We start from the raw sequence: 18,961 nt of genomic DNA, 5'->3' as shown, positions 1-18,961 counted from the left end.
TTTTTGGGAAGAAATAAGAATTGCGCAGCAAAGGATGATCATTTGAATAAGATTAGGGTAGAGATTGGGGCTGGAAAGGCTGAACATTTTGATGTGACTGATGATGATGTCGTAAGATATAAAGGTAGAGTGTGTGTGCCTAATAATGCTCGATTGAAAAATATCTTACTTGAGGAGGCTCATCAGAGTAGATATACCATTCACCCAGGAGCAACTAAGATGTATCATGACTTAAGACGTGGTTGGTGGTGGCCAAGGATGAAGAGAGATGTAACTGAATATGTAACTCATTATTTGACTTGCCAGAAAGTCAAAATTGAGCATCAGAAACCAGCCAGAATGCTACAGTCTCTTGATATTCTAGAGTGAAAATGGGACAGCATTTCTATGGACTTCATTACAGGATTGCCTAGAACATCTTCTGGTCATGACACTATATGGGTAATCGTAGATCGACTCACCAAATCAGCACATTTTCTTGCTACCAATATCACGTATTCTCTTGAAAAATTAATTGAAATCTATATAAGAGAAATGGTGAGATTGCATGGAGTACCGACAAATATCGTATCTGACCGTGATCTGAAGTTCACATCAAACTTTTGGAAGTCATTACAGGAAGCCATGGGTACTCGTCTGAGTTTTAGCACCGCTTACCACCCCCAAACCGATGGGCAGACAGAACGAACCATACAAACTCTTGAAGATATGTTGAGGGCTTGTGCCATTGAGCTTAGAGGTAATTGGAATAGTCACTTGCCATTAGCTGAATTTGCCTACAATAATAGTTTTCATTCTAGCATTCAGATGGCACCTTATGAGGCATTGTATGGAAGAAAATATAGATCGCCACAGTGTTGGACAGAATTAAGTGAGAGAACTGTTTTGGGGCCGGACATTATTGATGAGACTACCCAAAAGATTGCTTTAATCAAGCAAAAATTACTCACAGCTCAAAGTAAACAAAAGAGTTATGCAGATAAGAGGAGAAGATGCTTGAGTTTGAAGTGGGTGACCATGTATTTTTAAAAATCTCTCCGGTAACTGGTATTGGAAGAGCTATTAAGGCTAAGAAGTTGACACCAAGGTTTATGGGGCCTTTTGAGATCTTAAACGAGTTGGACCAGTAGCGTACCAAGTAGTATTATCACCCAAAATTGCTGGTATACACAATGTATTCCATGTATCACAACTGAAGAAGTATCAACCAGATCCTTCCTATATAATTAAACTTGAGGAGATTGAACTCAGGGAGAATTTAACCTTCAAAGCTAAACCAGAAGAGACTGTGGATTACAAGGACAAGCAATTAAGAAACAAGACCATTAGATTGGTTAAAGTAATTTGGAAGGGCACAACTCCAGGTGATGCTACCTGGGAGATTGAGGACAGTATGCGGCATGATTATCCTCGTCTTTTTGATTAAGTAAGTAGTTAATAGTTACTAACTTCAAATTTTGAGGATAAAATTTTTAAAAGGAGGGGAGAATTGTAACATCCCAATTTAAATTCTAATAGTTAATTTAAGTTAATAAAAATTTTGGAGAATATTTAGAGGTAAATAAATTAGTAAGAGATGATTATTAAATCTAACTTAGGATATAATTCTAAATTAAAATTTAAAAAAAATAAAAAAATAAATAAATAAAAATATTATTAAATTATTATTATTATAAAAAAAGAAAAGGTATTAAAAAAAAAGAGAAGAAGAAGAAGTGGTTTCCCTTTTCGGCGCTCTCCATGTAATCATGCGTATAAAATAATAAAAAAAAGGAGAAGAAGAGAGAGGAAAGAAGAAATAATAAAAAAAATGTGGGACCCACTGAATTTTTTATAAAAACCCACCTCCTTCCTTCTTTCTTCACTTCTTCATTTCTTCATTTTTCCCTGTGCGCGAGCTGAGACAAAGAGAGCATCTGTGAGCCAAGTTCGTCGGTGCTAGGTTTTAAGGTAAGAATTTTTAATAGGATATTTAGGGTGTGATTTTAAGCTTTTCAAGACTAAATAAGTGTTCTAAAAAAATTTTTTAGTCTTCCTTTTTATTTGGTTTCTGATTTTGTGGTGGTAAAAAATTTAGGATCTGGAAGAATGATGAATTCATGTTGAATAAATATGGTTTATGAAGTTGTTAGTAGTATAATAAATGTTCTAGAGTATAAATTTGTTGATGATCTTTGAATTTGTGGCTTATGGATCAAATTCTAAACTAGATCTGAAAATATATGTTGATTTATTGAGGTTTAGATGATTATTTGGGATGAGAAATGAATTATTATGGCTATAGGATTATGATTCTAAACTAGAGACTCAATTTTTAATTTTTGGGTATTTTAGGTGCGAATTTATAAAATAAAAAGAAAATTTTGATAATAGAAATTAGTTTAGAAGTTGATTTTTATATTATTAATGTTTATTGATGACTAAAAGAGGAGTTAAAAATTTTACTTAATAATATTAACTCTAGATTTGTATTAAGATTGAGATTAGGAATTATGTTATATTTTTAATTCTATTATTAGAATTATTTTATTAGTTTCAAAAAATTAAAACTAATATTTATAAATAATATGTTATTTGTAGATTGTATTATTGGTGAAGATTGTGGTGGGAGAGAAATTGTAAGGAATAATTTATTGAAAAAGCCACGAGGTAATCATGCTTTTAATTTGTGATTAGTATTGCTTCATGTTAATTGGATGATTATTGAGAAAATTATGAATTTTGTAATATTGTATAATTGTGCAATATTATTATGAATTTGTTTGATTATTGTGGGAGGTGTTGGGAGACTTGTTGTTGTTGTTGTATTTATGTACCACATGGTACGTGGTACGCCCCTATTGGAGCTCAAAAGGTGGCTTGTAAGGGCTCGAGCTAATCTACCTTTGGCTGGGTAATTTAGCACCGAGTGAGGGTTACGGCTCGAGGTTAATGGAGGGATATAAGGATGATTATTTGTGTGTATTGTAATATTTCTTATATTTGTTGGAATTATATTATTTTTAATTCTCATTTAATAAGCACACACTTAACTGTTTGTATATACTATCATAAATTGGCTTTGGTTACTGGGACTTTTGAGTCTCATTATGTGGTTAACAATTTTCAGGAGAAGAGCCATGACTGACACGTGGAGGAGTCCCAGAGGTTTAGTGGCATAGATCCACTGTCTTTTTTGGGTATTTGATTTATGATTTATAATGTTTTATATTGTCAATATTAGGGCTTTTTGTTTATTGACAATTATATGAATATATAAATGTAATCATGCCTTTCAAACTATTTCTATTTTTGGTACACTTTGGATGACAGTAATTTTAATATTTGATTTACTTTGGATATAATGGCATGATTATAAGGCCAAATAACTGGCTTGTTTTGAAAATTGACTAAATTATTTATTTTACTTGTTGGGAGCATAAGGATGGACAAATATGATTTAGTTTACTTGTTTGGAGTATAAGGATAGACAAATGTGATTTAACATAATGGCATGTGGGAGGTAAAAATTTAGCTGAAATGTTGTATTGTGTGAATTGAAGCCAATTATAAAATATTTTTATATTAAAATTATTGATATAAAATGTGTTGGGTGGTTGTAACCCAACTATGGTTAAGTTAAATTATTTAAAAAAAAATTAGTGTGTTACAAAATACTCGTCCAAGCTTTTTTTTTTTTTTTGCCAAATATTGACTCGACTATACACATACTTTCTTTGTTTTTATATATAAAATATTTTTAATTAAATTATATAAATTAATAAAATTTAGTTATGTAATTAAAATTATAACAACATTTTAATTTTATTTTTAATTATTAAAAAATTTAAAATAAAATTAATGAAAATATTTATCTTTTTCTGTTTCTAATTTAATAAAAGTACAATGGTCTATTTATTAAAAAATATACTAATAATTTTTTATATTTAAGAAAAAAATTCTAGAAAGCTTCTTGGACAGAAAAAAAAAAAAACCACTAAACACAAGTACATCCAAAATGTTAATATATTAATATTCTTTATGAAATACTCGTCCAAGCCTTTTCTTTTTTTTTTTTGCCAATATTGACTCGACTATACACATACTTTCTTTATTTTTATATATAAAATATTTTTAATTAAATTATATAAATTAATAAAAGTTAGTTATGTAATTAAAATTATAACAACATTTTAATTTTATTTTTAATTATTAAAAAATTTTAAAATAAAATTAATGAGAATATTTATCTTTTTCTCTTTCTAATTTAATAAAAGTACAATGGTTTATTCATTAAAAAATATACTAACAATTTTTTATATTTAAGAAAAAAATTCTAGAAAGCTTCTTGGACAGAAAAAAAAACCACTAAACACAAAGTACATCCAAAATGTTAATATATTAATATTCTTTATGAAATACTCGTCCAAGCCTTTTTTTTAATAAAAACATGTTAATTTATTTAAAATTAATAAAATTATTTAAAATTAATTAATTATTAAAAATTCTTATAAATTAAAAACCATTACTTTGGGATGAAAGATGATGTTGAGACTTGTCGAGGTGATCCCACCTTTTCCCATGTTCCGCTTGGGCCTACGTTTGATAATGGAGAGGGCATGCAATTGAGTGCACAAATAAATTAGCTACCAGTGCACCTGCATGCACTATCTACGGTATCTGCATTTACCCTGCACCAAACGAAATAAATATATTTTATCAATTTTAAATTATAAAATATATTTAAATAAATTCATAGTATATACTCCATTTAATGTAAGACATTTTTAATTGAATCTCAACCATCAATAAAGTAGTTACCTACTTTCAAATTAACCCTATCTTTTTATATTTACTCCTATTAAACACCTTACAATAAATATAAAGTTATTATCAATAGGGGTACTTTTAAAAAAAAAGTAATGATTATATTTCAAAAAATTAAAAATGCCTTACATTTTTTGAACACCCAACTCTTCAAAAAATATCTTACATTTTTAAATGGATGGAGGATCAATAAAACTCATTAAATATATTTTATAATTTTTAAAATTAAAAATACAAACTTTTAAAATATTCTTCATCTAATACATCACTGATGAAAGAAAAATTAAAGAAAGATAATATATAAAGAGTAATATTAAAAAATATTATTAATAAAATTTTATTTTTATTAAAAATTTTAATATTTTAAAATGTTGAATCATTTTTAAAATATTTTATAATTTAATATGAAAAGAGTATTGTAGTATAGGAGTTGAACTTTCAACTCATTATTGCTTTTATCTAACGAATTAATTAGTTGCAGGTATCCACATTAATTAGAAAGTAACTTTCAACTTATTATTGCCTTTGTCTAACGAATTAATTAGCTGCAGGTATCCACATTAATTAGAAACCGACCATCATTAAAAATATAGGGACAAAGGATGAATAGGAAATGCCCCCACCATCTCACTTGGCATCTTAAAATATGAGACATCTTAAAAAAAATTAAATTTTTATTAAATAAACTTATTTTAATATTACCATTTTCCTGTCTATTTAATACTAATTAAGTATATACTTAATTTTATTAATAAAAGAGATTTTTAAAAATTTATATTTCTACTTAAAAAAATAAAATTGTCAAGTGTATTTAATAACATTATACTCCATTTATTTTTTTCTATGAGTAATTAATAGTATTATCTTTAAACAAAAATTCCCATCAAAAGTAAACAAGTAGAGGAAGAGTGAGAGGGATTATTATTACTTTCTTTTATATTATAAGACATCCCTAGCTAGAACTAAGTGAAGGTCATTAACTTATTAATTTGTTAAAAAAATAGAGTAAATTTTTCATTTTATCTTTATTTAAATAAAAAATTTTTAAATTTGCCTCACATTTTCTTTCATAGTTAATGAGTTTAAATAGAAATAAAATTGATAAAACATAATTAATAGTCCCTGCATTTCTATATATAAGAAAAAATAATTGTATCATATAGTTTAAGAAAATCAATTAATGGTAATAATGTCTCAAAATTTAAAAAAATGGATTAAAATAGGTTACAAAAATCAAGGTTAATAAATATAAGGGGTAAAGTGGGAAAAAATTACATGTACTAGATTGCTTATATTTTGAACCTATATTAGTTAAAAAAATGCTTATATTTTGAATTGAAGGGAGTAATTCATTATTCATAAAAAAAATTAAGTGAAATTTTAATTTCTTAAAAATATTTATACTCCCTTTGATCCTTTATTAGAATCAAGAAATGACAATTAACTCATTAAATTTGTTTTAAAATGTAACAATAAACTAAGTTTACCCCTGTTAAAAATAGGAAGAGAGATGCATAGTATATAATGAGGGAGCGGAGGGGTATCTTTTCAACTATGCCTCATTAAATATTAAAATAATGATAATTAAAATTTTAATGCATCATTTTTTTTCAAAAATATCATAGTAAATGAAGTAGGGATATAATTAAAAAATAAATATAAAAACTATATAATATTTTATATTTTGGATCAAGTAAGATTTTTAAAACATGTTATATTTTGTGATATGAAGGGAGTAAGTTCTAAAGGAGAATTAATGATACTCATGTACATCCCACCAACCTTCGGCAGCCAATGGAGGTTGGCCAGAGATACAATGATTTTTTTTTTTTTTGGAAAATAAGTAATGTATGGATATTTTTGTAATTGCACAAGCATTTGGGACTTGGTAGTTGGTTAGGAATTTCATAGGACTTTGCAGTAATTGAATTTATTGGGTAGGACTTGATAGTGATTTAAAAAAAAATCATTCATGATGTTTTTAATATTACTCTTCTCATATATTCTCTCTTTTTAATATTCTTTAATCTCACAAATAGAATATTAAATGAATGGCATTTTTAAAAATATATATTTTTATTTTAAAAAAGTAAGGTTAAAAAGTATATTTAATTAGTTTTATTATATTGTATGTGTGATTTATCTAAAAGTATTTTATGAATTGGGATGAAGGTAGACTGTATCACTCAGAGTCCCAACAATAATGAAGAATAACCTGGGAATATGTTCACTCAATGGTATTGAAATAGAATTGAATGCTTCATCTCGGTAGCTCTACATTTCTATAACTCTCTTCATCTTCTTAACTCTCATACATTCTTGTGTCATAATAAAATCTCATAACCCTCCAATAATGTGATATTTGTAACCCCTGTTAATCCACAATTCAAGGTTAATGTCACGTCTTCTCTAAACTAATATGAATATGAATAGGCATCTTCTCAATGTATTGAAGAACAAAGAAATGATATAGGGCTTGTTTAAAAATATTTTTATTTTATTATTCTAAGAATAAGTGTTTTGTAAAACATGTTTTGAGAATAAAAAATAATAAAAATAAGTGTTTTTTATATTTTTTTTGTTCTTCAAAACAAAAATTTCAGAATCTAAAAAATATTTTTTTTTTCTATTCTCCATAACAATATCTAGTCTTTTTATTATTCAAAACACTTTCTAAAAAACACATTATCAAATAAACTTTTCTTTTATTGTGGAGAATAGAATTTTTTTTTTTTAAAAAAACAGATTGCTAAACAAACTCATAATTTTTTTATCAAAGTGAGAATGTTTTCTTTTTTCTGACTCTTGAGCCACGGGTCCAAGTAAAATCGCAATAACCAAGCGCCCCAAGTTTCATGTCTCATTAAATAATACTAGTTGGGCCTAAGCCTTCTCCTCTCGCCATCTCTCTTTGCTGATAAGTAATTTGTTTTCGTTCCAACATTTTACAGATAGCTGGGTTACATTCTGAGATAGTACGCAAATGGCTAAATTGAGAATTCAGACCTTACTGCACACTAAGAAATTGCGCAAGAGAAATAGACTTACATTGCCTATCAACGCTTGCCATCGGTGACGAAGCTTCTAAGCACTGAAGAAAGGCAACGAAGACGAAGCTCGCATTGGTGGAGAGAAACAAAGCTCCACAAGGTAAGAGAGAAACGACCCCCTACTTGGAAGGGGAGTTTAGTGATGAAGTTTTAAGAATAAAATTTATGTATTTAGCCTTATATATATATATATATACTTAATATGCTTTTGTTGAATCAAATCAAAACAAACATGTTTTATTATGTTAACAATATTAATAACAAGAATTTATTATGGAATAATAAATAATCTATAAAGGATAAACATGTCTTAATTTAATTAGAAACAAGTATTTTAAGTTTATAAGTTTTCTCCAAGTTTCAAAACGTTATGATGATTCACACAATTATTAAGTGCTAAATTTAATGAGCACGTAATTACACCACTAAAATCTTCCCCCATAATTTTTTAAAGTTCTTATGATGAATAAATGTATGGGCCTTGTTTGCTATCACTCAGGCTTACCCAACAAAAATTAAGAATAATCTAGTGTAACTAGTTTTTGACCATATTACGCCTAAGGAACTCTTTGAAATTACCAACATGCCCATAGTGTGAGACACTTTTTCTTCAACGTCCACCATCTTCAACTATCGCCGTAAACGTGCATATATTTTATTTTCTTTATAGATACAGTTATCTTTTTTTTTAAAAAAAAAGTAATAATAATTTTTCGTATATCAAACATTCAGAACGCTATGCATAGTTGGAGGAAATGGCGAAGTTACTTATTAGTGAGGGTGGACAAATGCACCCCTCACTTTGAAAAAAAAATACAAATTATGTGTGCAAATTTTGTAATTTTTCACCCTTTATTTTTAAAATTGTGCTCCCTCTGAGCTAAATAAAAAAAATATTTGGTCTTAAAAATTTATTAAATAAGTAACATTTTAATTATAAATATAAGATATGAAGGATATATTTTTTAAAAAAAGACTATATCAACCTATTTAATATATTTTTGTAAAAAGTGATGATTAATTTACTTATGTTCTTACCATTTTATTCCTAATATAATTTTTTAATTTTTAAATTATATTATGTTGCACTTTGGATCCTGATTCTGCCAATGGTTGGTGGGGAATTGAGGCGAGGAGATGTGAAAGAATATTTTAACGAACCTGATTTGCAAAACAAGTAGAGCTATTAAATTTTAATAGAAAATACAAAAGAAAAGAGCAAACAAAATTAATTACAAGTTGGTAAAAACAAAAGGAGAATTAATTACAAACTTTCAACCCAATTTTTTAAAATCTGAATTCATTAAAACCTCCTTCCCACTCTCCTCCACTCCATTCTCAACCCAACAAACAGAAGAAATATTCAATGATGAACCACGTCATCTGCACATGACAAACGGTGGTTCAGTGAAAATATACAACTCAATACTGTTTTAAGCAGAATTAAGTGTTATGGCTGTTAAATAATAATAGATAAAAATGTACACATCAATATCTTTATAAAATTTAATATTTATAAACATTTTATTATTTGTACGTCAAAAAATGCAAAAACATCAAGGATTTTTCCTGTTCACAGATTTTTGCTGCCTACACAAAAATGTCCGCAACACATTGCGATTTTTGTCTATAAAAATCTTGCCAATATTCCTTTGAAGTTTAAGAATCGTTCAATCGTATCTTCTTGGATGCTGACTGCTAAGGATGTTTGTTGAACGGAATATGCCACCAAGAAATTGAGGCCACGTATTAATTTCTTATTTTCTCTCTTTGATTTTCAATTTTATTTTTCGATCAAAAATTGTTGAGTAAGCTCACAATCTTTCATTAATTAAATTCATTTCATTTTCAAAGAAAATAATAAATAATTTATGTAATGTAACCAATTTTATCAAACTTAGTTAAATATTTTAATTGTTTATTGTTTGTTATTTAAAATTCAGTTATGCACGTGTAAATAACATTGTTCAATTTAGTACTCATATAACGAATATTTGAAATTCTTAAATCAATGTAAATTTGAAGAATAAGAAAATAAAAATATTTATTTATTTATTCTCATAGAGAATATGCCACAGTCGCAATCAAAAAATCAAATGTGTATCGGCTAATAAAGATTGCCACTTTGGCTGTGCCTCACGATATTTTGCCGCGAGAAAATATGTATTGCTGCCACAATATTTGCAACAAAAGCATATTTGTCTAACTGCGGTAAAGCCAAATCAGACCTCAGTTTTTTTTTTCCCTTCTCCTTCTCTCTCTCTCTCTCTCTCTCTGTCTCTCCCCCCCCCCTCTCCCCTTGTTGTTTTCTTCTTGATTTTTTTGTGGTGTTTATGTTCCTTCAATCTTTATCTTGTACAGCGAAAGGGAACCTGTGAGAGATGATCGTGGTATTTTATTTGTTTATTATAAATATCTTTGATTTCAAATATATAGCACTTTTTTAAATAATAGACAAATTTATTTAAATGACTAAATTAGTACATAAAAAAGGCCCAAAAGGATAAGATTGGCCTGCAACAGAAATGGTTTAAAAAAAAAAAGGAACAGAGAGAGAGAGAGAGAGAGAGAGCATCAACAGACATTAGGGCATATTTGTTTTTTGCTTTCAAAAATCAGTTTTTTATTTAAAAAATTAAAAATTATTTGAAGAAGTGTTTTGAATTAAATTGTTTTCAAAACAATTTTTATTTTTTATTTTAAAAAATAAAATCAAAATATTTTAAAACTATTTTCATTTTATTTTTCATGTTTTTAAAATCAAAACTTGCTATCACTGAGTTGTTGTGAATAGATGAAGTAGAAAATTCTGAATTTTGAATTCAAATATTCATGACCAATAATAGCAAGTTTTAGTTTTTGCAACTATTATAACAGTTTCCATAAAATCCCAAAAATTCCATAAACATGTATCCAAATAAAAAATGAATAGATTTAAAATAAAACTTATAAAGAAATTTGAGTTTTAGAGGTTTGATGCTAAAGAACTCACCGATGCTCATGTAGGAAAAGTGATTTGCGAGACAACAATAAGTGTAGTGAGATTGAGATGTCTAGAAACTAACTCTTGTTTGTTGGCTCCCCTCAAGAAGCATAGATAGATCGAGAAGATAACAGAGAGAATGAAAGAATTGAAAAACTGTGATGCAATGTTGTGAGGAGGAGGAGAGAGACAAAGAGGAAGAGAGAGGAGGGAGAAGATTAGATCGGACTTTCTTAGTTTTGAGAGGGGTATAATTGTATTTTTGCATCCAACAAAAATTGCAATAAGAGCCACAAACTTGCAGTGTATTTATAAGAATCTATTAAGTCTAAAGTGTAATTTTTTGTATTTTGAAGCCCTTTAGTGCGATTCACCCACAATCTTTTACTATAGGAAATTTACTCTTTGTACTATTTAAAAGAAAAACTTGTACGTCTAGTCGATAATTAAAGAATCTCAATTATTGCACGGACCCGCTTGGCTCTAAAGCGAGGAGTGTGGACGTCCCAAACCCGAATTATTATTCAATGGGTTCGCATCAAACATCAGTTTTAGGTTTTTAAATTTTTTTCTCTTGCAGTAATTTTTTTTATAATTTAAAGAGATATATATATATATATTATAAACAAAATTGAAGGTCAATATATAATTTGTATTTGAACAGAAAATATAATATAAGTAATTTATTTGTTAATTTTCCGAGTGTTTAATATTGATTCCCGTGTGTCTCCGTCCTTCGCATTTTATCACAACCACAGCCTTTTCTTTTCCTTGGTTGAAATAGTGACAACCACACTTTTTTCTTTTCTTTTCTTTTTTTAAATCACAACCACTTGCGACAAGGAAACATTGAAATACAATCATCACAGGTTCATGCGTTGCGATAAATTTCATCTCCAACAATTATGAGACATAATTAAAGTATTTGTTCTATGGTCGGGAACTCAATCATTCCTACACTTTATTCATATACACATTTTTATAAGGAAAAAATAATTAACTTACCAATTTTTTAAATATCCCAATTTATATCTCAAAAAAAAAAAAACAAAGAAATTCATGTGTTAACTGGGTATGAACGAAGGTATTATAATATATGTGTATACACACACGCACACACTGCATGATTAGAGTGTAAAAGCTTTGTTGCATTAAAATACACAGACAAATACACAATCTCAATTTCGCAGTAACCACGAAGTTGTATAGTTACTATTTAGAATCCATAGCAATATTTCAAATAAATTTAGTACTCTAATTAATCTGAACCCCTGTCCCTTTATGAATTATAAGGACAGATTATTCATTATTAATATTATCGAAGCAGTTTCTTCGATCCATAACATACAATGAAATAATAAATGATACACATGCATGATAGATAAGCCTCTATGAGGTCATTCGATGGCTATGTATATGTGTAAATATATCCCTTGAAATTTGCTGGCATCGTAGTACAGGGATGCTTTGTTCACTGCGAAAGAAATTGGAAGGATCAAACTTGGTCTTGATTTGAGCCAACCTGTGAAAGTTGTCTTTGAAGTACTTGATTCCATAAACTCTGCCTTGTTGGTAGCTATTACCACTGTGCTGGTTGATTCCCAAGTCAAGATCCTTATAGTTCAAGAATGCTACTCGAGGATTCTTGGACACGTATGGAGTCATGAACTTGTAAAGTTTTCTGATCTGTCTTATGTGGTAATCTGCTACCTCTTTCCCTTCCTCGTGCCAGTTCGCTTGGTATTGTATCTGTGTTTACACATATATAGCTATTATTAAGAGTCTATAAGAAATATATAAATCACATTGATTTTTTTATTAACACACACAATTGTTCACAAACTATGCCATTTAACAACTTAACTTTAACTATTTTAAGTTGAAAAATGATATTTTATTTGAGTTTGGAATGTTATTCCTTTTTCTGAATGGGCTGGCATGAGGCATGACCTTTCCTTAAAATACTGAAAAGCTGACGGGTCAAAACATAAGTATTAAGGGTTAATAGTTAGACCAATTATGATCAATTAAACTGGTCAAGGCGGAGGTTCAACCAACCAAGTTCACTTGAATTTCAATACTATGTATGCCCTTCCTCTAAATTGCTAATTATTTTAGTATTATACAAGGCTTAGTTTAGATGGAAGGAAAATTAAATGGAACATAGGGAGGAGAGAATACAAGGAGGAAAACTCTCAAAAATAATAAATTAATTTATTTTTAAATTTTTAAATTTACTATTTTTAAAAATTTTTTTGTCCTGGTATTTTTCTCATCTCCTCATCCAAATCAAGAATAAATATTATACATGCATCATTGCATACTCCTTCCATCATTCGGTCTTTAATTCTTTATTATAATCATTTTTTTAATAGGTGGACATTTTTATCCGTAATTTTACTAATAAATTTTCTAAGATTTGTAAAAAGAAAGTTGATGTAATTATCTTTATTAAGTAAAGTTAAAATATTTTTGTTTTTGAATTTAAAAAATATAATAATATCTTTATAATATTTTCAATGAAAATATCATGAGCAACTTACATAAGGACATGAGAGAGCCCTCGCTTCGGCCCCATATTTTTGCAAATAAAATATTATGTATACCGTCATTATCAAAAGCCGGGTCCACCCAACCGCCCCTGCCTGCACACAACAGGGTCTACGTACGAATGGAATCGGTTTCGGATGAGCGCCATGGTGCTCAGCACCAAAACAATGCCGTTTGACAGTGTTTTTTTTTTTTTAAGTTTTTTTAAACTACAAATTTATTATAATATTAAATAAATATTATAAAATTATTATTTTAATATTAATAAATAAATAAATATTAAGATGTTAAAATTAAATATGAACATATTAACTCATTAATATATGATTTCAATAATTTATATATAAATTTTGATCTGAACAATTCAGAACTGTATTTAAAATATTAAAATTATAAATAAAAATATTTTTTTATTTTATTAATTTTATACAGTTATTTATCTATGAGAAATAATATCATTCAAAGCATAGTCAAATATTAAATATAAGTACTTCTCTTAATAAAAATTTAAACATTAATTTATTATAGTGTAAGAAACTGATTTATTTTGCTACATTCAACTCCTATTTTAAATTATTCAAATTATTTTTTATTTTTTTAATATAATTTTCAATGCTCAGAACAAAATTTTTATTCAAATTATTCAGATTTAATTTTAACATTTTAATATTTATTAATTTATTAAATATTAAAAAAATAATTTTATAATAATTATTTATTATTATAATAAATTTGTGTTTAAAAAAAAAAAACACTGCCAAACGGCAGTGTTTTGGTGCTGAGCCCCAGATGAGCACCAAAACCGAGTCCACGTACGAATAGAGAGTGACTCATGAGATAGGTAGACCCCACTTATCACTCCGTGCAGGAAGGGCATGCATACGGACTACGGAGCGAAGGGCCAAATCGTTTTGTCTTGTGGTATTACAAGTCATTTTTCCAAAAAAACAACAAAAAATTAAAAGTCATTTTCACCATTTAATTATTTTCAATATTTTCTCTTAAAATTTAAAAATAGAATACTGGGAAATTTATTATTAAAAATAATTTTAAATATTAATTTATTAAAAATTGTAAAATTTTTAAAAGTTCTAGAAAAAATCTCATAAATTTATAAATTCTTTTATAAAAAATTTAATACTTACATATAATTTTATGAACTAATTTCTGTAATTTCTATACTTTTATAAGAAATTATATCTTATGTAAATTTAGGATACTAGAGGAATAGTTGAGAGGATACAACACCTTTAAGGCTTTATAAAAATAATTATTAAAAAAAAAAACCTTTGAGGTTTAACCCTGTTCTATATGTGTGCGCCCATGATAAGGTGATGACAATTTTTTTATTGATTTCAAAATAGAGCACCACCACACAAATAAACTGAGAGAATCCAAATGTATTAAAAATAATATAATTTAATTAAAATACATAAAAATATTCATATATACTAATCTTAAAGCATAATATCTAAATAAAAAGATATGAAGTCATAAATAAATAAAATATTCATGTATAAATCACATACAGTCTAACAAAACAAGAATTATTAAAGTACAAATATCTTACATATTGAAATCTTTTTCTTTATTTCTTAACTCAAAATAATGTCATTTTAGGTTTAGGAAAGGGGGGAAAATATTTAACTCCAATAACTCGTATAAAACTTTTGATTGAGCCATTTAGAAAATTGGTTTACCGGTTCACAAACAGTTAAACTGGGTTGCATTTTAATACCCTGGTGAAAGTATATGCGCTATTGATTAATGGTAAAATCTCTTTGGATACCGATTGACACAAATTCCAAAGCTCCATTATTTTAGAAGCAAAAATTAATTTGTTGCTTCTTCTGGTAAATGTATGTGCAGTGACCCACTAGACAGAGAAAAGAAAACAGGCACTAAATAACAGGGGAGAGGGGTCTCTCCAGTTGTATTTATTATAATGTACGTACCTTCCATAAATGCCCAGCTCGGTGAGGGAAAGGAGTTGCGGTTGCCGGAATCTCAGCCATTCGTCCACCATAAGGATTGAAATACATAACTGAGTGCTTCAACTCAATCATCTTCTTCCATATCTCTTCAAATCCTTCTTTAGAAATTGCTTCCTTTACGAAATCTGACTTCCTCTTCAAATAGTACACTGAATAAGCTGTTCTATCAAGTAAAATCTCCACCGGCGTTGTAATTTTCATGTTTGACCAAAAAAACACCGATCTAACCCAGCTTGTTTCTATACAATCAGATTGCTTCAAACCCAATTCAGGGAAGCTCTGGTTCATCATAGAAACTAGCCTTTTTGAGTCACCAAGGAACAAGGCTATGAATGTTACCTTCACTGTCTTTTGCTTCTGATCACTTTGAGTATCATTATCAACCACTTCGATAATAACCCTAATGAAAAGTTCATTATCAATACTCGTAGCAACATGTTGCCACTTGTATAATGTATCTGTAGCATTTTGCTCAAGCGTTCTAGCAACTTCGAACACAGTGACAACCTCAGGGACTCGTACGAGGTTCAATTTGTACGAAATTACCACTCCGAAACTAGCTCCTCCGCCACCTGTAATAGCCCAGAATAGATCTTCGCCCATGGATTTTCTGTCCAGCAATCTTCCATGAACATCGACTATTTCTGCATCAACAACGTTGTCAACCGACAGACCATATTTTCTTATCATATTTCCATAACCACCACCACTTATATGTCCTCCTACACCAACTGTGGGACAAACACCAGCTGGGAAGCCATGGATTTTACTCTTCTCTGCTATTCTATAGTAGAGCTCGCCGAGAGTCGCGCCGGTTTGAACCGAAGCCGTCTCGGACTCTATATCGACGTGGATGGACCGGAGGTTGAACATGTCAAGGATGAAGAAAGGGGTCTCGGATCTGTATGACACGCCCTCATAGTCGTGACCTCCACTTCGGATCTTCATCTGTAAGTTGTGCTTTTGGGCACAAATAATGGCTGCCTGGACATGGGAGACATGTGAGGGAGTGAGTATAAGGTATGGTTTTCTGGTATAGGAATTGTTGAAACGGAGGTTTCTGATGTAGGCTTGTAGGACTGAAGAGAAAGAGGCATTGTTTGGGGTTAAAATTTCTGAGTTTATGGGGTGTGAGGGTTGGGAATGATTGAGGAGACAACGTATGAAATTGTTGTGAGAAGAAGAAGAAGAAGAAGAAGCTGAGGGTTGTGAAGAGTGGTAAAGAACGGCGAAAAGGTAAAGTAGTGAGAGAAGCAGGATTCTATGACCCATGTTTTGGGGTATATTGGAATGTAGTTCAATGCTACTATCTGGTATTGATAACTTGTATTACGGGCATTGTAAACAACGATATCCTGTACTACTTATAATGTTCTTTTTTCTTTTATTTATTTTTCCTTTTCTTCTTTGTTTTTTTTAAATTAACCATTTGGTAACCGAAAGCTATATTGATAATTGCAATTAATTTGAACTCGAGTCGGGTAATAAGGTCCCAAACGGACGTAACTTTTTTTTTTTTCCACCCCAAATTAAAGGCATCTTTTGTGAATTTAAAGTCGAGACTTTGTATTAAACAATTATAGTCTTATCCAAAATCATTGCATTAATTATTTTCCCCCCTTAATTATTAATTGAATCTATTTCAATGCCCCACGAAACCATATGTTAGGCTTTAATTTTGAAGATTCTCATCATAATAAGCATTTCTTCAACCCTTTAAATTTTTTTTCTGTTAAAAATTATAAGATACTTTTTTTTTTGAAATATCATGTTTAAAAAATATAATACATTTTTTTATCTTTTAAGGTATAATTAATAAATATTTTTTTAAAAAAATTAAATTCTCTTAATTGGAGGGTAACTAATAAAATTTTTTAATAAAAAAATATTAAATAAAAATAAATATAAAAAATGTACAATATTAAAGGTGATTAACTAAACGGTAAATATATCAAAAATGTCTTATAAGATAACGCGCGTATATGTAGTTGGTGGTTAGCTGAGACACTTGTGCATAGCCAACTCCACAAAATGGTGGACCCTTTCTTAGCCTTTTTGCTGGAGGCGGAGCCACACATGCGAGTGGAAGCAGGACTACCTCACTTCAAAGAAAAGCACATCAAAAAATAGTGTTCGTTTTGATATTTCCCAACTCTAAGATTTTGCGCGTATCATTAGACCCATCTAGAACCAAATACATTTTATATATATATATATATATATATCTTGGAATTGTACTATTTTAATTTAAGAGTAATTTGAACCGAGACTAAAATTACTCTCCAATTTATTTTTTTACAAATTGCTTAGTGACTGAAAAGGATAATTTCAATAACACTAGCACTCAACTTCGTAGAAAACAACTCAGAACATGAAATTATCACTTGTAAGGTATGTAATTAGTTTTGGTATGAGTGCACTTTGGCTATTTAACTTTATATAAATTTTAATTATAGAGTACTCCCTTCATCTCAAATTATAGGGAACTTTGTAAGAAGTTTTTTATCCTAAAATATAAGACACTTTGAGTAAATTAAGATTTTATTAAATGCACTAATTTCAATATTATCCTTTCTCTCTCTATAATTAATTTTTATCTTTTTTTAATATATTAAATGATAGGCATTTTTGAAAATTTATATTTTTATTTTAAAAAGATAAGATTGTTAAATGTATTTAATGAAGTTTATTGGTATGTGAGATTTCATCTAAAAGTGTCTTATAATTTAGGACAGAGGGTTATTTTAGTTCTTTAATTCTAATACCATTAATGGAATTAACAAAAAAAATTGATATTAAACTTTTAAATTTGGATAAAATATTAACGATGTTGACTGATTAAGTGATTTTTTTAAATAATGCTATAATGATAGGCCAAAAAAATCATCATTTGAGATTAATGGTAGAGGATTAAAGGATTAAAAATTATTTTATAAAATTAATTAATATAACTAAACTAAAATTTTATATAAAATTAGAGAAATAAAATATACATTTTTACCCTTTTTTGTGAAAACCATTAAAGTATTAAATTTTAATTATTATTTTTGAAATTAAATTGCAGTTTCCATAGCTCCACCAGTAACTTTTGGTTGCACATTTTATGGAACTAGATTCAACTCAATGCTTATCATATAGATGAGCACTGAAAGCTCGTCACCTCTAAAATGTTTAGATCTAATTTTCATAATTTAAATTTATAGTTTTTCAACCGGTTTTTTTAAATAAAAAATTATTTTTATGAAAAACTAATAGTTAAAAGATTGTTTTTATTTTAAATTTTGTATCCATTAGAATATTTTTTTAAGAAGATAAAAATAAAAAGATGTAAATCTGGTCATCTGAATCATTCAAATTAAATTTAAATAGTCTAGAGGCAATGGACTTTCTATACTCATCTATATGATCAGCACTAAAACTTCTTTTCACATTTTATAAGCAACATTACTCCCATATCTTGACCATTTGGTAATGCATACGGAGCTTTTATTTCTTGGCAACCCTTTGAAGTCACTTGTTGAACGCGCGATAAGCATTATCGGCATAATTTATAGACAATGAAAATTTTAGGAAAATTT

At 28.5% G+C, this 18,961-nt stretch overlaps 1 protein-coding gene across 1 annotated transcript; it reads right to left on the bottom strand.

Annotated features, from left to right (window-relative positions):
* Positions 1–12,097: 12,097 nt before the first annotated feature.
* On the bottom strand, positions 12,098–16,714 carry LOC129287593 (berberine bridge enzyme-like 8). The gene is made up of 2 exons (XM_054923796.1): positions 15,345–16,714; positions 12,098–12,588 (listed from the first exon to the last, which is right to left on the bottom strand). The coding sequence occupies exons 1-2, from the start codon at positions 16,653–16,655 to the stop codon at positions 12,229–12,231; spliced, it is 1,671 nt and encodes a 556-aa protein (XP_054779771.1). The 5' UTR covers positions 16,656–16,714; the 3' UTR covers positions 12,098–12,228.
* Between the last annotated feature and the right edge of the window lie 2,247 nt (positions 16,715–18,961).

This window comes from Prosopis cineraria, unplaced genomic scaffold, assembly GCF_029017545.1.
Source record: "Prosopis cineraria cultivar Desert tree isolate PC_DT_omini unplaced genomic scaffold, ASM2901754v1 PC12, whole genome shotgun sequence".
NCBI lineage: Eukaryota > Viridiplantae > Streptophyta > Magnoliopsida > Fabales > Fabaceae > Prosopis > Prosopis cineraria.
Note: the sequence above shows the minus strand (reverse complement) of the source record. Positions and strands in the feature narration are given on the sequence as shown.